Source organism: Populus nigra, chromosome 1, assembly GCF_951802175.1.
Source record: "Populus nigra chromosome 1, ddPopNigr1.1, whole genome shotgun sequence".
Taxonomy (NCBI): Eukaryota; Viridiplantae; Streptophyta; class Magnoliopsida; order Malpighiales; family Salicaceae; genus Populus; species Populus nigra.
In genome coordinates, this window is record NC_084852.1 from 14,425,609 (window position 1) to 14,445,752 (window position 20,144).

Genomic DNA, 20,144 nt, shown 5'->3' on the forward strand with positions numbered 1-20,144 from the left:
GCATTTCCAATAGGTCAGGATTTATGTTGGTCTAACCAAGATTCAATTATGTTCTCTAGATTGTATTTATTTTAACCTCTCATTCTTTTTATTTCTATATATGTTGATTTAAATGCTTTTTGAAGTTTATTTCTTTTTCAATTATATCTTAGAGCATTTTACTTAATTTATATTTTTGTATTCAATTTAGTCCTTATTTTTTTCACTGCTATTTTTTTATCCTTTAAGACTACAATTTGCATACTTGTTGTATAACTATGAGTAGTTGATATAAATATATTTTATAAAGTATTTATAAAGCATGTGTGCTTGCATCCTCACATTTATTATGAAATGTGATATATGAACAAGGTGTAATGGTGGGTTATGTACTTAGTGTGATAGGTATGCACATAATGTGGCGTTGGGTTATATACTTGGTGTGATGGGTTTGTATACGGTGTGATGTATAACGTACATCTAAGAGCGTGGATGTGAGGGGGGGGGGACCCACTATTGAAATCTAATTCCATAGTGCTTTGTAAAAAAGATCACAATTAAGGCGTCACAGTTAATTAATAAATCTCATGGTTTGTTTCTTTATTTTTTCGACTGATCTTAAAAAAAAAAAAAAAACTACTTTTTTATTAGCCCCCTCATCAGAATGGCCACTCAGTCAGTTAATACTTTCCGTAAAAAATCCTCAGAATTATAGAAATAAATTCATGCACAACAAAGCAAATACGACATTTCATTCTTTATTTATGAATATGAAAAGAAAAAAAAAAGAGAAAATATACACCATACGTATTGGAGTTTGTTTTTGTAGTATCTTTTTTAAGGGAATATTTCCCTCTTTCCCACTAATTTACAGCTCTCCCTCCCTTACGTTTTCCCTTGCAGGTAAAAAGGACTAAGCGACTAACCGGTCTTATCTAATCTATACCTACAGCAGCTATTCATTTCCACCATAGTCAGGAATCATGACTTATTTGTTGCTTTTCGGAAAGCTCCCAGCACAGACTGCCCAACAGACAACATGAACAACCAAATAAATAAATGGGATTTGCTGTCGATATTTTATCACAGAATAAAATGTGGAAAAATTGAAACTTACCATATTAAGAAGGCGGAAAGCAGCTGGACGAGTGAATTTTCTAGCAAAAAGAAAACATCTGGATGGTTTCCCTTTGCTGCTGCACCATTCTCTTCGGTACTCCGTCTCATAATAAATATTGTCAATATCCTGCAAAATTCATGGATGCTCAAAAATTTTCCTCCCTCGTTTTATAACCAAATAATACCTATTAATATTCTGATCGCACTAGCTCTAGCCTTGCACCTTGAATAATGTTTGTCTCGCGTAAAATTATACTCAAATCAGAAAGTTGGAACATGGAATAAATTTTATGTTTGAAATCCTTTCAACTCTGATGTTAACATGACAAAAATACTGAATACAGAAAAGAAGTGCATTCCGTGTATTGAGGTTTAATAGTATATTTACTTTTCCTTGAAACTAAATCAGCAAGGCAGGTAATTTGCCTGACATCAATATTTGTAGTTTATCCCTGGACATGAACATACAGAACTTCTTGATGCGAATCCAGCAAGGAAACAAAGCAAAACGATTTATTTGGATAGAGTATGTCAAGTTTCTTTGAAGGATCTACAAATGAATACATATTGCTGAATCAGTGATTAAGCTGAAATCAGAAACAGGATGGCACAGTAAACACAACAGTGAAGACTGCATGATGATGAAGATCATGCTGGCCGTGGCACAGGCAACGGAGAAGAGTAAATCTTAGTTCCTTCATCATATGAACTAAAACTGGTATATTCATGTGCTGGATAGCCCTAATTGATACAATTTTCTTATGGAGTTGAATTGTATCTAGGGTATTTAAAATTGGGCAAACCTAAAAAATACCATCAAATAATTTTTTATATTAATTTTAGTCTCAAACTTTCAGAAATTCTCAATTATGGACTCCCATCCATTTTTAAGGCTTTCCGTTCTGTCCATATTTCCATATAAAATGTACTGTTTTTTTTCTGTTAGTGATTCTAATAGAATTCTTTAATTGAGAAGTAAAAACTAGTTTAGTAGTAAAATTAGTACAAAAAATAGTTTTACCAGAAAATTGATAATACCCCAATAGTTTAGTGGTATATTTGACGTTCAAATTTAGTTCAAAACATGATCTGAATCAGAGATAAAGTACATCACAAGTGAATTACCATAATCTCCCTTTTGACTTGATAAGAAATTTATGAGAAAAACAGAAACATATGACAAGAATTACAGAGCATATGTATTCTTAACTTTATGTACAAAAAAACAATAATACAACATACCTTAATAGATTGTATAAGCGTGGGAGTAGCATCAGAAAACTTATAGGTAACAGGATGCCATCCACGGCGTTCAGGGTCTTTAGAAGATGAAAGATCCCATGAACTATGTGTCAGTGATCTTCGTGTTATTTCTCCTTCAAGGCCCTCTCGCTGAATTTTGAAAAACAAAAAGGTAAGAATTGTGTAAAGAGGTGGGGAGGGGGGGTACTAATTAAACCTTTCAGTTTAAGTTTTAGTTCCAACTAAACCTAAACCTTCAACGTGCCCCTTCTGTTTATTATTGGACTATGCAGTTTCAGGAATAGGATGCCAGGACCTTCTTAGTGCATATGCTACTATTCAATAAGTTGTTGCGCATTTTTCTGACACAAGGTCTTTTTGAATATAGGTGTCTTGAAAAAAATTAAAACCATCAAATTCGCAAGCATAAAATTCACAGTATTTATTGGGAACTGGCTATTTTATTTCCAAAGCTCACTCCAGCAACTATTTTCTGGAGATCAATGCTGGAAAAACTTTAGATTTATAGTAATTATCAGGCACTGAATGATTTTCTCTGAAGTTCACTCCAGTAGCTACTTTCAGAAGATCAATGCTGAAAAATTTAGATTTAAAGATACAATAAAAAAGTTCCCTGGACTGGAGCTAGACTTGACTGGTAGATTGAAACTACAGCCAATCAATCAATAAAAGCTATCTTAAATAATTTATATGCGAAAACAAAAGTCCACAATAAAAAATAGAGATAATTTTGGGGTTATGGTTTTCTTCGAATGAGATTATCAATGATAATTAACTAGTGGAATGCTTCCTGCCACTTGTGTATCCAATCAAGTCCAATTTTTTTCTTTCTTTTTTCTTGTTTTTGGTCCATAATAAGGCTCTGTAGAGATGAGTAAGAATGAATCTTACAGCCAGTAATGTCTGGACATAATGTTCATCAGGAATGCAATTATGCTCCATGGATGTATCAGCTGGCTGCACATCAGAAGTCAAACTACTTAGGCTTTATCTCTTCAAAGCAGACAAACATCAAGATAATGGTGCTTGAGTATTAATTTGACATAGAAACAGAGTAATGGAGATTACTTACAATGGGGTGATCCCGCCAAAACTCAGGTAGTGATCTTCGCTGCATCATTTTCATGCATCAACAACATAAATCAAGTGAAAATGACTGTTATCCAACAAATAAGAAACCTTAAAATCAAAGTACTAATTTTGAGAAAATAACCAAACAAGAAAATATTATTTTTAATGGTATCTCAAAAGTTGTAAGCACTTAGATCTTAGATAACCAACCCATTTCTTTTCCATGCTATTTCTTCCTTGTAAACAGTTAAATTTAATATTATAGTTCATGTTGAGTTTCTAAAATGCCACCAAAGAATATTCATCCATGTTCATATTGGCGAGGAATCATTATTAAATCAAGCCATCCATACAATGAAATTAAACAGCTGCCAACTTTTGTTCTTTCTCCAGTAACACACAAGTAATGTAGTAACACTAACTTAAGCACCAATCATGTACAAAAGCTGCCTCTCGAGAACAAAAAGGTCACAAAGCATCATTACCTTGCAATGCTGTTGAAACATAGGAAAGACAGTAGTGTCATTCACTACAACTTCTGCATGCTTTCTGGTCAGAACCACCCACTGCAAAAAGCAAAGGCAAAAATACAGGAATTGGAGAGTCCACAGCTTGCTTGATGGATGATGTTAAACAACTCATATTATTTTGCATTTATGTCTATGTAAACCTCAAGAAGCAATCATGCCTTGAAAATGACCCATTACCTGAGATCCTTTCCTCCAGTTATAAACAGGAACAAGTGGAGCCATTTTCGGATTGTAGCGACCTTCTTTTGTATCAGCAAAGCTGCATCCAGCATTCAAATTGCTCATTAAAATTATCCAATTCATAAACTACAGATATTAGAAGTTTCCAATTCAAAATGTACTAATAGTATCGAGGCCACTTCATCTGATGAAAAGAAATAAAAAAAACTTATTGTAATCTAACAAATACAAAGTCAATTAGGATGTCAGCTACTATTAAAAATGTTTTTAAAAGAACAATGCTCAAAATTTAAGATCCATGTTACAATTTTCCAATGCATGATTACCTGCTAACAAAACTACATTCGCTGTTAGGTTTCATGTGGAAACACTTGAAGATTTTAAAAAATCTAAAGTCATGGTTAGTAAAAGATATATACAGAAAGGAACCTTGTAAATATAGGTGCGAACAAGGGTGGTGAATTGATGTCTATGAGGACCTCAAAATACCATTTTATCTTGTCATTTCTGTAGTATATGGGAGGGGAGAGGCAGAAGAAGGTCACAAACTATTAAATCTGTATGGTTGAACTGGAGAACTGACAAGCCTCACCATTTACACACACTCCAGAAAGCATGTCCCCTGTTTGTATGCTAGAGAAGGGTTTCTTACCTTTTAAAGCACAGAAGACAACTGTGTGCACAACTGAACTAAATTGATGAAGGGGGATATGGATAACAGCACCTCAGTTGCCGTTGTCAGAAAGTATAAGACGTAACCTATATATTAAAATGCTAAAATGCTAAAAGAAGCAGAAAAGCAAATACTCACATCTATGCTCAGCTGTGAGCTACAACATCTCCTTTACAGTCCATTGACTGCATGAGATATAAATTTGTCGTCTTTGGAAATAATAAACATGCTCAGCAATGAATAGTAACCAGGGTTTGATTTTATTTTAATTTGGCAACTCTTCAGCTAAACAGGTCAAAAAGTTAAAAATTTCAGGCTAAAATCAATACAGGTATATTTTAGTGTAGGATTCTTTAAGAAACAAACTTCTTTGGTTCAATGCTAACATTATGCTGTATTGCATACCTGACGCTGCTAATTGGCAGTTAAGCTAACTAGTATTCTGGATATCCTTTATATTACAATTCAACGAAATGATATTTGGGTAGATGTAGAATATGAAGTCATCTCTGAATCAACAAAATACTTAACTCTAGTAAAGTTTTTCAGAAAGACATAAACCATACGAAATTTTTAAATCACCAGATGCAAAAAAGAAACATTATCTCTTCATATATATGACACCAGAACAATATTTATAAAATATAACCTCTAATAATATTAATTTCAGTTGCAGAGCATCTAAAGTATACAAAAAAATGGGGGGCACAGCCACTAACCTGTCTACAAAACTAGTTGATGTGGACATAATATAGTCGTATGTGTAGCTGAAGTTGTAGAGAGGTATGCAGCTGAGAAGAGATCAGGTAACTGAGATATGGTTAGGTAGTAAAATATATAATAAATAAAAGATTTTAATTGATTTCTCGATACCAAAAGCCCTTAGTTAAGCAAAACAGAATCCCTTGTATATTTAAGAGATAGCAATATTTTTACTGGAAATTGCAACCTAAGTAAAAATCATGAAACCGCTGTTGGCATTAGTCTCAGCCTCACCTGTCTGAAAGAAAAACAAAGCGTTCAATCAGTGGATCCACAAGTGCATGTCTAAGCAATATGCGCTCAGCCTCGATCATCGATGCTTCACCCCAATCCACCTGGTTTTGACATCAATAGCAAGAAAAGATCAGCGTGAGTCTCAAAATGAATTAATCCAACATGAATAAATCCAGCTAAATTAACAAAATTCACCGAAAATGACATGAGACTTTCAACTACTTCAACACATACACATCCGCAAACATGCACGCAAATTATTTTCAAGGTCGTGCAACAAGGAGCCTATTGTTGAATTTTGTGTGTTATGTGTAGTTGGTTGATACAAAGCAGCAGCAAATTTGCAAAAAAAAATAATTAACAATAATAAAATTCAATTTAAAAATGTGAGGTCGAATGGCATGGAAAGAAACCTGTATACTATCATTAACTTGACGATTTAAGAAATATTCAGATCTCGTATTTGCCTTGTTGAACAGAAACCCAGGCCTAGAGTGAACGAAAATGGAAAATCTAGATTCCTGACCCTGCAAAAATAATTAAAAAAAATATTAAGAACCTGACCGATATTAAAAATTAAAACAATTCTTTTGAACAGGTAAAGAAATTCAAAATACCTTAAAGAAAGCATCCCAAAGCATATCAAGAGGTAGACGATTTCGAGCTATAAAGAGAAAGGCAATTTTAGGCTTTTGAACAATGAAATGAGAGCGCAAAGATGCGAGCGTCAGGATTCTACTTGTTGTTGTATTTGTAGTAGTAGAATTATGAGTCAAAACAAGGCAAAATCCTAGCAATAATAACAATGATAGCATCACAAATATCTTCCTCTTCTTCCATTTATTATAATTGTAAACAGATTTCTGATGCGACGCTTTTCTCTGCTTCATTTCTCTCCTCTCTATCAATCAATCCACCATCTCAGGATCAAAATGCTCTAATTTTGAATTAGATCCATTGAATGGAATAGGGTTTTTTTAAAAAAAAAAGAAAGAGAGATGACAGTGGAGAGGAAGAGAGGAAGGGTGAGTTGAAATGAGGGTGACTTGACTTGGCTTGGCAAAAAGCCCTTTCCTTCTGTTTTCTAGTTGCTGCACTGACTGTCAAGTGCCAACTATTGATTTCTTTTGGTTCGGTTCCTTCCGAAGCGTCCAAGGATAGCGTGCGATTTAGGATTAGGAATCGCTTTTGCCCATCAAATTGCGTTGTTATACCATGAGATATTGCATGATAATAAATTTAATTTAATTAACTCGGTTGTTAGGGCAATAATTTTTTGTTTTTTCTTTTGAGAGAAGCATAACAACCAACTCGGTGGATAGGGGCAATGATTATATTTGAAGACACCTTATAATATGGGTTTTGATCCAAGCAGTCTTGCATTTTCTTTTTCTTTTTTCCCATATGAATGAAGGGCTTAAATGTAGTAGATATTAATTTTTAAAATGATTTTTTATTTAAAAATATATTAAAATAATATAATTTTATTTTAAAAAAAATATTTTTGACATTAGCATATTAAAACAATGGAAAAACACCAAAAAAATTTAATTTAAAACTAAAACAATTTCAAAAATACAATTAAATCGCAATGTCAAACAGTGCCGAAACAACGCTGCAGATACCGTTTGGAGAATAAAAAATGAAGATAGGCTGGGCATGTTTGTTTTTGTGTTTCAAAAGCGTTTTAAAAAAAATAATTTTTTTTTATTTTTTCTTTGCTTCAAATTAATATTTTTTGATGTTTTCAAATCATTTTGATTTGCTAATATTAAAAATAATTTTTTAAAAATAAACAAAATATATTATTTTTATGCACCTCCGAGCGAAAAAAAACACATTGAAAAAGCAATTACTACCATACTCTCAAACACCCCTGAATCAATTCATAATCAAAACGAAGAGGCCATTTTGGAGTTGTTCTGGCTTTCAAGTCTGTTTATTTTTGCGTTTCAAAAGTGCTCTTGAAAAAATTTGAAAATTTTTGTTTTTTCATTTACTTCAAATTAATATTTTTTGGTATTTTTAGATCATTTTGATGTGTTAATATTAAAAATAATTTTAAAAAAATAAATAATATTATTATTTTGATGCATTTCCAAGTGAAAAACAACTGCTACCTCACTCTCAAACACACCTTTTAACTCACAAAGGCATCCATGTACAAAAGCATTTTCAATTGATATTAAAAACATCATGGGTGAGCAAAAAAATCAAACAAACTGATTAAACTGAGAAAACCGAAAAAACAGAACCGTAAAAAGAAACTGATTAAAATTTTGAAAAAACTGACCGGTTTGGTTTCGGTTTTATAAGCCTGAAACCGAACAAACCGGAAAAAAAACCGAGCCAAACAGGAAAAATCAAGCCAAACCGGAAAAAAACCAAGCCAAAACCGAGCCAAACCGGTTTGAACTGAATTTTGTCCTAAAAACGAATCGAACCGAAACCGATCGGTTTGAACCAGTTTCAGTTTTTTAAAAAAATAAAAATCAGCTTGATTATTTTATTTTTTATAAAAACCAAACCAACCAAAAATAATCACCTCTGGAAAAATACACCACATTCCACTGCAATGTCCTTTTTTAAAATGAGTATGTTGAGTCGAAGGATAAACTTTAATGAAACTTTTAGGAAGAGATCATCCCTATACTTGTGACTCTCACAGGAGTCACTCTATTGATTCACAATATCAGATCTTATACTTTTATATATATATATACCATGATTTTTTTGTAAAATACTTTAATCTTACCACAATGGACATGCTTTTTACATGATATTCAGTTAACATGTATGTATTCTCATTTTAGAGACTCTCTTTTTTATCGGATCCCGAGTGAAGCAGATGGTAATCTTCTTCAGGACTAGACGAGCTTGCGTTGCAGGAAGGACCGAAAAACATGCCACCCCATCGAGGGAAGTAGATGAAGGTGACTGGGAGAGTGCAGATGATCATCATGAGGCCCATCAGAGAAATGCTTGTCTGCATTGAGAATCTGGAGCCCGAGAACAGTAACATCTGCGTCACCACTGCTCCTACTGTCCCCCCGCTTCCTGTCATCCCGGCTATCACTCCCAGCGACCTGCAACAATACATACAAATTCGACGGATCACCATTTAAATATCACGCTAATGTGCCTATTATATATACATATATATATATATATATGAAACAAAAGTCAACACTTGATGCATTGAATTTAATTAATTATTTTGGATATTAAGCTCAAGGTTTAAACCCACAAGATCATAAAAAGGGAACAAGCTTTAATCATCAAGTCAATTCCTTGAGATTTTTTTATAAACTCATTGCTGAAAATACTATAATTGTACAAATAGTTGTTCGTATATATGGGCGCGGTGGGACCTGTTGTTCAGGAGGTTTGGAGAGCAAGTACACTAGGGACTTTCATGGGTATAACATCTATATCAATATCAGTTTCTTCAGTCCAGCTCTGTTTAATGGGTTCATCTTACGACACGTTTACTTTATTTCTAAGTTTAAATTGAGTTTCAAATTAAATTAAATAAAAATTAACTTGATATTACTTAATTAACTTAAATAATTAACCAGTGATTTGATTCATGCGGTTAAACTTTTATTTAATTTTAATTTTTTTAAATGAATTCATTTTAATTTTTAGTTTAATTTTTAAAATTTTAAAATAATATTATTTTAAATTAACTCAAATCAATTTGAGTTAATTCACTTCTTCGTGTATATAAAGTTAGAGCATGGCAATATATTAAATAAAAAACAAAACTTTGCTATATGTTTATTGAATTGCTATCTTTCAATGACTATGCATAAATTGTATTATATATTGTTTCATCAATTAATTATTACTTTTTTTAAAGAGAGATAACATTCAATTTGAAAAATAAACAAGCACCTAAAAATTCTAACAAATTCAGTATATAAATTTGATTTTTTTTCCTGTGAATAGATTTATAGTTTAATGATACACGACGTGGAATTTTAGACTAGAAAAGTCCACTAATACTAATTTCTCTGTAAATATTTAAATCAGTCCCCTTGAAGTAAATACATGTAGCATTAAGTTGGGATAATTAACTTTGAGCGAGTGGTTTAGCTTAATTAATTAAATTTTATATTTGTTTTTTTTAGAGGTTATTAGTTGGAATTTTACAAATTTTAAAGCCACTGAAAATTTATATAATCGTTAATTTTAAGGCTTATGAGATTAATTAAGATACACGCAACCTGACTCAAACACTCACATTAATAATAAAAAATTATGCTAATTTGTATTGGCTAAAGTTAAGATTCCCCGCTCTCCCTATAATGAGGAGGGAAATTGTGAATTAGAAACAAAAAAAAATCAATTAAATTTAGAGATATAATTAATTCTATATAAATTAAATTAAAATTATTGGCTAAGGTGTAAAACTATATTTCCTCTTATAATAAAATTAAAGATTAAATTAATAGTAAAAAAAAAGTACATTAAAATTATCGAGCAGCGTATACACCTTTTTCGTTATAATTTTAATATGGGTTATTTCTTTGTATTAAATCTAATGAGTTTTGTTAAGTTAATTATGTTTCACAAAATAAACCCTGCCTTATTCTTTAGGGTCGGGGGCCTTAAGATTTATTAGAATTCACATATCTTATTATATTCAGGTTCACATGCTTTAAAGATTATTGGTTTTCACATGTCATTAATACAGGTATTTTCACGTATTTAATTTAATAGTTAGATTAAGATTTTAATTACATGTATTTAATCCGGTGAGATCTATCATGTCTTAAACTTTCCTTATGTAGACGTGCCATATTTAGACTTGTCATATCTATATTTACAATATTTAATTAGACTTCTCATCATTATATATATATATGCTATTTAATTAGATTAAAAGTATTATATACGAATTAAAGTAAAATATGAATTTTAAATGATAAAATCACGTACTCGTTTGAATTCCAAGCTATTATGTAAATAACGAGATGTTTATTATTATTATTTTTTTAGTTTAATGTGGTTATCCAGGCCAGCTTGTGCGCATCTCGACTAATCTCACGGGCCCTGAAGTTAACGATCATGTAAACCTTCAGTGGCCATCATATGAGCAACCACATGGCTCGAACCTGAGACCACAGAGGGAGCAAATCTCTTGATCCCAAGCTCTTCCACTGGGTCACCACCTAGTTAAGATGTTTATTATTATATACACTAGAAGGTATATTTTCTTTAATTTCTTATATAAACATATAATCTACCTTAAAAATTAAAATGATATAAAGATTTTTAAATGAGGATTACAATTCTTGATGTGATGAATAGTTTTCAAAGATGGTATTTTAGGTGATGGGAGGATTAAGATATTAATCATTTATTTGTTTTTGTATTTTAAAAATATAAAAATATTGAATTTTATTTTATTTTTTATTTAAAATTAATTTTTTTGTGTATTTTCAGATATTTTGTGCATTTAAATATAAAAATATTTTTAAAAAAATAAAAAAAATATTATTTTAATAAATTTTTAAGTAATATATATTTAAAAAATAACTGTATTAGTGTGTGCTAGGCTAGTAATCTTAGAAGAGAAATAAATTATACGTACCTTTTGGAAACGAAAGGGACAACCCCGAACGTAAGCCCAGAAGCAGCTTGGACAAACACAGAGAAAATACAGAGGACAGCTATGGAACCCCCCAGCGAATTGACTCTTCCAAGCAGCACGCATAGCAAGCCAGCCGCTGTCTGCACCAACCACAGGCCCCACAGTCTTCCTCTCATCCCAAAACTCCTCCCCATCTTATCTGACAACGCCCCACCCATTGGCCTTGAGAACAAGTTCGCCAGTCCAACACTCGCAGCGATCATTCCTGCAACCTGAAGATTCACTCCAAACCTATCGTAAAAGTAGTGTGCAATAATATTATCAGTTGTCAATTCTGAACCAAAGCAGTAGCCGTATGTTAAAGCTAGAATCCATCCCCTGTAATTTGTTAACCCGTTATAAAGCATTTCTGAGAAGTTATCTTCTGGCGTTTTGATTGCCTTCCTGAAATCTTTGTAGCTTCCTGATGGAAGGTCTTGGCCATAAGCCAATACCATTATAGCTGTTACAGCTTGAAAGAGTCCAGGGATTAGAAATGAGCCACGCCAAGCAGTGGATAAAGGTAGGTCCAGCAGGGAGATAAGGAGATAGTATATTTGTGGCATGACTAGCTGTGCCACGCCGGCTCCCATGTTAGCCCAACCAGCGGAGACTCCATTGGCAAGCCCAACAACACTTGGCGAGAACATGGAGGTCATCCAAAACTGGCTGGCTACGAAATTGGCTAATGAAAATCCTACTCCGAAGCGAATGAGAATAAAACAGGTAGGAGATGTGACTAAAGAAGCAGACATGATAATAGGAGCAGTGGCGAGAGAGAGCGTAGCGGAGGCAAGACGTGGTCCCATCAGGTCGCAGGCAGGTCCCATGGCAAGGCGTGAAAATATGGAACCGACAAAGGAGGCGATGCCAGCGTTGCCAATATCAGTTTCAGTGAGTTTGAGGTCATCACGGATGATGGGCAAAAGTGGAGGGATGGAGAAGGTGGAGAAGAAGCAAGAAAACAGAGAGAGCCATGCGAGGTGGAAGGCACGCATGTGGGGGGATGATATTTGGAGTGGACGGAATTCAGTAGCTTTATTATCAGAATCCACTGGTAAAGAGAAGGGAGACTGTGGTTTCAGGGATTGAGGTTCCATATTGGAGATCGATCCCAAGTGGCCAGGATACAGAATTTACATATACGAGGAGGAGGAATATCTAGTTAGTTTTAGAATTTAAAGCCATAACTTGGTAGCCCTTTTATTAATTGAAGGGGGTTTTCAATTTGCCAATTTTGCCAGCGAGAGTCCCCTTCTTCAAGCATTTCTCTACTCCTAAACAGCAGTCTGTCTGACGTTAATTTTGTGCCCTACGTGTTCTCTTAATTCTACCCAAAAGCTCTCTTGTTGCTTTCCTCTAGGATATTTTGTGCCTATTTTTTTAGTACAAAATGGTTGTGGTCTAAAGTAAATGGTAGGAGGAGTATCTAGTTCGGTAGATTCAGCCCTGTATATTTTTGTATTTTAAAAATAATTTTAAAAAAATTAAAAAATATATTTTTAAATTAAAAATACTTTAAAAAATAATCATAATTACATAAACATGCAATAAAAAGTATACCTTCGTGGTGAAAGCAAGAGTCGATGTGAATGTGTTTCGGTAGTGGTGACCTCACCTTTTTTTTCTTCTTTTTTCCCCTTCTAACCGGTTGACTGACATAACCTGTTAGCTCAATACTTCCATTTTGTTATACATATTAAAGTAGAAAATTACAGGGCATGGGTTTGTCTATAACTGTAGCTACAGACATGGTTTCTGTGATTTTTTTACGGTAAAATTATATATTTGCCCTTGAGTGGAGAAAAAAATGCTATGAGGGTGAGGGTGTTTTGGTCTTTTTCAATAGTCCATTTGTCACTTATGTTTGGTGGTGTCTAGGTCTTTTATATTTTTTTACATAATAAAAATATTATTTTTACCTCTAGAGTCCAGAAAACTTAAAGTTGTTAATCAAGAGATTTTTTACTTTTTATAAATATTTAAATAGTAAAAATATTGTTTTGCTTTTAAGATCGAAAATATGTTTGGTTGTTGGACAAGGGTATTTTTTGTTTTTCATTATTCATGTACAATTAAAGTATGTTTTTAGCCTTGGAAAATACAAAAAATAAGATTTGCATTTATGGGTATTTTTATACTTTCATACTAGTTTTTAGGGTAATCTTCAGGGCCATGGAGGTGTTTTGGTATTATTACGTTGTCTTTTTAATTTTTAAATAAAAAAGTTATTGAGCACACTCTAGTAAGTGGGTGGCGTTTGCACCATTCAGGCGTCACGTAATGCCTTTTGGTTGCCAAACTTGACCTTTCATCATCTCTTTGGATGCGTTATCGTGTCCTCTTTCACATAATATGACGCATGACAATGTATGGTGGTCAGATTGTAGTTGACAGTCGTTTCTTTTTCTTTTTCCTTATTTTCTCTCTCCTGCCAGGTAAAATGCACAATTATCTTTTTTTTGTTTTTCAATATCAATCCATATTCTTTTAGTTTTTTATTTCGTTCTTATTCCTTTTATTAAGTTTCAATATGTTTTTTTTAATTTGTTTTTTATGAGGTTATTATGGTCTCATGACCTGAGTTGCAGATTTTACATGTTAACTTGAGCTGACTCGGGTCGATCCAATATATTAACTTGGTCTTTGAATTTGTTAAATTAATCAAGTCACATCAAATTAATTACTATACTATTTAAATTTTTTAAAAAAATATATTAACAATACATAAATATCTTTAAACAGCTAAATGATTAGTTATCACTCTCATACGCAAGATAATAGATCTTCGAAGGGAAGAAAAAGGACAGCACGCGGGGTAACCGCCTAACCGGTTTGCAATTAAAAAGGACATCGATTGTGAGTTGAATAAATGGCAGACATTACTTTAAGTCATTTTAGAAAGGTCCCGCTGGAACACCCACTGTCGGTTGTAATAACTTATATATATACAGTTGAAGTTATTAACCATATGGTACCGTTTGGGAACGCGGCTGCGGCCGCGTTCCCAAAAAATTTGAAAATTTTTTGTTTTTTTTTTTTACTAAAATTTAATATGGTTTATACGTTTTGGATCGTTTTGATGTGCTGATGTCAAAAATGATTTTTAAAAAATAAAAAAACATCGTTGGCATGCATTTTGGCATGAAAAGTTATTTGAAAAGCACCCGCAACCACACTGCCAAACACGCTGATAGTTTTCTTTAAGATAATTCAAATCATCTTTGATTTGTTTTCTCTAGAACTAGAACACCATAATTTCGACTGCTTTTGTGCTTTTATTATTTAACTCCTGACATGTCATAATTTAGCATATTTTATGAGTTCATTATTACCGTAGCCTCTCTTCCTCTTTGGTTATCTCAATTTTTTTTTTGTTTTTATACTTAATTTTTATCAAATAAATAAAAATAATAAAATTCGAACTCGTAATCATTTGGTTATCAAGGTTTTGATATCATATCAAAAAATTATTTCAATCCAATAACTTAAACTATTAAATAAAATTTATTTATATTATTTTCTAACACTCAATAAGTTATATCCGTTGTTAAGTGTTAAAATGTAGCAATTATATATATATAAAAGGAAAAAGAAAAGGAAATTTTCCTTCTGGTAAAGAGTTTCCCAATCAACAATGGGCAATCAAAACACTGGAGACAATGATAGAGAAGAAAGACTCGAGGAAATCACAGCCAGAATAATATCGTATGGATGGAAATAATTTGGCTTTTGCTGTGCCAGTAATAATGCTTGTATCTCATGGTTTAGGAATCTTGGCTGGTAGCGCATCATTGATGCTAACTATGTTTTTGCAATTTTCACGTCAAATACATTAAAAATATTTGAAATTATTGTACTTATTTTTTAAAATATTTTTTTATTTAAAAATATATTAAAATAATATTTTTTATTTTAAAAAAATTATTTTTAATATTAGTATATTAAAGATATTAATTCTAATAAAAAAATAAAAAAAATTTAATTTTTTTTTTAAAAAAACAGTCCTTTCATTTCATCTCTCTCCAGGCAAAAGCAAAGTTAGAACCGTATGTTTTCCAAGTGTCGCGTCACATGCCCGTCTATGCTAGCCGTTAAATCCTTGTGGTGAAGGTCATATTTGGTCCAGGTGTTTTTGGCGATGATTGGATATATGTTGGGTCATCGCAAGGCCAAAGCCACACGGTTTGAACCTCCTTAGGAGTGGAATTTCTTTATTCTACCTCTTCCCCCCCGACACATGAATAGCTGTGTTTTATATTTAGAACCTGCTTGTTCTTGCGTGGCGTCTTTAAATAAATTTTATTTTTATTTGTTTTAAATGTATATATTTTTAGTATTTTCAGATGATTTAATTTGATGTGCTATATTAAAAATAATTTTTTAAAATAAAAAATATTATTTTAATACATTTCAAAACAAATAACACATTAAAAAACAATAGTTTTCAAACTCTTAAACACATTCTTAAAATCACCAGCAGTTAGAACCATTTTTCTCCCTTCTCTTAAGTGGCCCTGTAAACATAAAGTAGATTTGTCAAAACAGAAATGATAGTCGAAGTAATCGGAGAAGAAAGATCAAATAAAAAAAATTGAAGCAGATGTGTTATGCAGGCAAAGGAAAATGCATGCACCAAAGCTCTGTCTGGATCAGATTCGTATGGGTTCCTTACAAGAGGATCATGCAACCTATCACAGCAGTCGCTAATTATGCAATGGACAAGTTTTCTGCCGGAGTTTTCCTTGTAAATTGATAAATCAAGATTTATGTATATGTATATATATGTCATTTTATAATAATTAAAATAATTTTTTTTAAAGAAGAGAGGCATGTACTTCAATATAGCTAAAAGAAAACAATTAATAATATTATCACCATTATATCAGAGTGTGTTTTTTTATTTCTTTTCTTTTTAGAAAGAAACTTATTGAAATTTAAATTCCATTCCTATTCCAAGTACATGATATCAGGATTAAAAATCATTCTGGTTTTTTTTATTATTTTTCTAATTTTTCCATTTTTCAGATCAAGCTTTTATTCCAAGTATCCAAATTTAATAAGGATTAAACTAAAATTAAGAAATTAGATAATAATAATAATAATTTTTTTAGATATTGGTAATAATACACATGCACGAGTGCACTCACATGTGGAGCGCATGTACAGCGGAGGGGGATTAACTATTAACTAAGAGTGGAAACAACTTCTATAAATAGTGAAGGAGCTTCTTTTTTTTATTAGATTCAATCTTTGTTATTTTTTTTTTCAATTTCATCTTTTCATGTTTCATTAATTTTAAATTGATCTTCATAATTTATTTTAATTTATTTTCTATAAAATTATCATAATCTTAAATAAACATCTTAATATTTGATCGGTGCTAAGTTTTGCGAGTATAGTTTGTGATCCATATTGTGAGTTTGGGGGATTAAATCATGAAGTTCAGATCAATTTAATATGTCATCATCTTAATAATAAAAAACAATTGTCATCTAGATTTTTTTTAAAAAAGCCAAACCATGTTTTTTTATTAGTCGTCTAGGTAGCCTTTGAACTTGTAAAGTAAATTGGATCACGTCAAAGTAACTTCCATATAGGTCAAATTTAAATCCATGTTAGGAAAAAAGTCGAGGTGAGAGGTTTCAAGGTTTCCTCACTGGATCCCCCTTTTATTTCCTTTTTCTTTTAATTCCATCTTTCATTTTTTTTCCTTTCGATTGAATCTTTATGACTTTTTTTTTTAATTTTATCCTTCAATATTTGATTGATTTTGAATTGGTCTTTATTTTTTTAATTTACTGTCTATGAAGTTATTTGGTCTCAAACAAACGTTTAAGTATTTGATCAGTGCTCAATTTGCAAGCGTCTTGTTTCGTTATCATAACATTAAGTAAAAAAAATAATTTTTAAAAAGTTTTTAAATCCAATGAAGTTCATGATCCAAGTTATGGGTTTAGTGGGTTAAGCCGTGAAACTCGGGTCGATCCAATATGTCACCATCACAATATTAAAAAAAATGTTTATTTTAAATTTTTTTTAAAGACAAACCATGCTTTTTACCAGTCATATATGTTGCTTTTAGACCTGTGAAGTCGACGGGGTCATGTTGAGACAACTTTAACGTGAATTAATTTTAAACCCGAGCTAGACAAGAAATTGGATCGGGAGGTTTCAAAATTAACCCCTTGGGTCGGACCCCTTTTTTTTTCTTAAATTCTATCTTCCAGTTTTTTTTTCTTTCAATTGAATATTTTTTGGCTTTTTTTTCAATCTCGTCCTTAAATATTTGGGTTATTTTGAATTAGTTTTCATAATTTATTTTGATTTACTTTTAATGAGGTTATCACAATTTCAAACAAACATCTTAGTATTTGATTGATACTCAATTTTGTGAGCGTTTATTTTTTATATCATATCATTAAGTAAAAATAGTTAAAAAAAACACAAAAATATTAAACCTATTGGAGCCCATAATCAAAGTGGCAGGTTAAGTTGAAAAACTCGGCTCAATCCAATATGTTTCCATTTCAATATTAAAAAAAAAATATCATCTTAAATTTATTTTTTTAAAATCAAACTTTGTTTTTTACCGGTCGTTTAAGTTTTTTTATTTACTTTTCAAATTGACTAGGTCATGTTACAATAATTTTAATATAAGTTAATTTTAAATTCAAGTTAGATAAAAAGTGAAGTTGAGAAATTTTAAAGTTGATCCATAGATCAAGTTTCGAACTTTTTTTTTTCCTTATTAAAAAGAAATTAATACGAACATGTCAGTAAACCGGTCTTTACTCCTATAAATGAATATGTCGACACAATTCTCACATCTTAAGTTTATTTCCCACACCATAATTTTTTAGAGTCAATTAATCCCCTTTAGTTACACGGAACTTCAAAGTATCAAATGCTAAGAAAAAAAAATAAACTAAGAAAAAAGAAGAAATGAAGTATTTATTTTACATAACCAATCAATTTTTTATTATTATAATTTTTACATTTTCTTATATAAAAAAAGTTTTACAAAAGGATTATAAAATCTATTTATTATTTTAATTATTTTCTATAATTTAATACAGTATTTTTTTATATTGAAATAGTGTTCAAATAATGAGAAATTAATGATTAAGATTATCTTTATTTACACTAGTGAAGAAAAACTAAAAGGTGATGTAGCTGAGCTTATAAACACTTGCAGTTCGAGTTCTTAGCATTCTAGTGAGAATTTGATATTATTATATGGGAATTTGATATAGATAAACTATGTGAATAATTTAGTAGATGTTTTTATGAACATTAAGATAAATTTATGTTCAATAAAATATCTAGGATAACCATACATGGTTAGTTTCTTAAAACTATAATAACAAGAGATCTGACTGTTAGATCAAACTCAAATTTTTATAGGTGATTCTATGATAATTTTTTCTAGGACAATCATTGTGTCGATGAATGGACAATCGTGTTTTGAGCCATGATGCTTCTATTTGAGTTAATTTTGTTATTTTTCCAATGTTTTTTTTTTTCTGGATTCTAAGTTTTAATTCAGATTTCTTTGTTTATTTCCTTGATGTTTATGAATTCCTAATTGTTTTCTAGAAGAAATAGAGTTTTTTTTTTACCTATTTAAACCTTTTAAGGATGCAACCACCATATGTTTTATTTTCCAGAGAATAAAACTTTGAATTCATATTTCACATCTGCAACCCTCTTCGTTCATTAAACCTTTTATGTTTTTTCTTGTGATTTTTGTATTAATGTTGTCTTACTTAGCTTTTGCCTACATCAAAAGACCTTAGTGTTTAAATATGGAAAACGCTATGGATTCATACATTGTTTTTTTTTCATAATTTTTTTAAATTCTATTATCAATTTTTTTTTAATAATTTTATCCTTCGCATTATGTTGATTATTGATTAAGCTTAATGATTTGTTTTGTGATTTTTTATTTTGAGTTCTTACGGGCTTAAAAAAAAATCCAAACATTAAGTTGATTCTTGATTTTACAAAAACGATTTTGGTTTAGTTGTCTGCGAAGAATTAAAAATGAGGGAGACAAAATTGAAAGTAAGGTGAATGACAACCCTTTAGTTAAAAACAAAATTATATAATTTAATCCAAGACTAGAGAAAGTCACTTGAAAATTGCCAAGGTGAGAGAAAGTTATTGGTTGATCACCTTACAACAACAAAACATGCCAATCTTGGTGTCAATGAGCTCCATTCACCAAAAAGAATTTCATTGAGATCTTTTTAAATCTTTTTCTTGCCTCAAAAAATATATCAATGTTGAGGATTTTTCCTTTTGTTTAATTTTTTGCTTTTGGGTCGTTTTTTGTGCTTTGGTTGGTAAATTGATTTTTTTAATATTTAAATGGTGTTTATTAGATGTTTTTGGATGAAAATTGGTTAAAAACTGATTTTTAGATTTAAAAAACCCCTTCCTTTTATGGTGAGCTGATTTTAGACAACAAACAACATATCATTGGTTTTGTTTTTTTTTTTTAAACATATTAAATGATTCGTTGAGTTTGAAAAACCAAGGCCCATTCGAAATTATTTTTTATGGCCTAGGTATATTGGGCCTTTTAGGCTCGGGTGCTAGGCATTTGTTTTTTTTTCCAATAATTTAGATGTGATTTCTTCAAAATTAAATAATTTAAAATATATTAATTAAGTTTTTTAAATTCTTATAT

General features: G+C 31.1%; 2 protein-coding genes across 3 annotated transcripts; both read right to left on the reverse strand.

The window, feature by feature from the left end:
• Positions 1 to 721: 721 nt before the first annotated feature.
• On the reverse strand, positions 722 to 6,998 carry LOC133681028 (glycosyltransferase BC10). Its single transcript, XM_062104113.1, has 11 exons — positions 6,429 to 6,998; positions 6,225 to 6,338; positions 5,812 to 5,912; positions 5,535 to 5,606; positions 4,140 to 4,221; positions 3,918 to 3,998; positions 3,434 to 3,472; positions 3,253 to 3,318; positions 2,341 to 2,490; positions 1,097 to 1,225; positions 722 to 1,002 (listed from the first exon to the last, which is right to left on the reverse strand). Exons 1-11 carry the CDS (start codon positions 6,699 to 6,701, stop codon positions 961 to 963), a joined length of 1,149 nt encoding a protein of 382 aa, XP_061960097.1. The 5' UTR covers positions 6,702 to 6,998; the 3' UTR covers positions 722 to 960.
• A 1,361-nt stretch (positions 6,999 to 8,359) lies between these two features.
• LOC133689239 (high affinity nitrate transporter 2.7) lies at positions 8,360 to 12,778 on the reverse strand. Of its 2 annotated transcripts, none has more exons than XM_062109034.1 (2): positions 11,411 to 12,773; positions 8,360 to 8,897 (listed from the first exon to the last, which is right to left on the reverse strand). In XM_062109034.1, the coding sequence occupies exons 1-2, from the start codon at positions 12,547 to 12,549 to the stop codon at positions 8,621 to 8,623; spliced, it is 1,416 nt and encodes a 471-aa protein (XP_061965018.1). In that variant the 5' UTR covers positions 12,550 to 12,773; the 3' UTR covers positions 8,360 to 8,620. The 2 variants fall into 2 exon arrangements, with proteins under 2 accessions (XP_061965018.1, XP_061965027.1); XM_062109043.1 differs by lacking the exon at positions 8,360 to 8,897 and adding an exon at positions 10,031 to 10,116 and having other exon boundaries at positions 11,411 to 12,778.
• Positions 12,779 to 20,144: the final 7,366 nt, after the last annotated feature.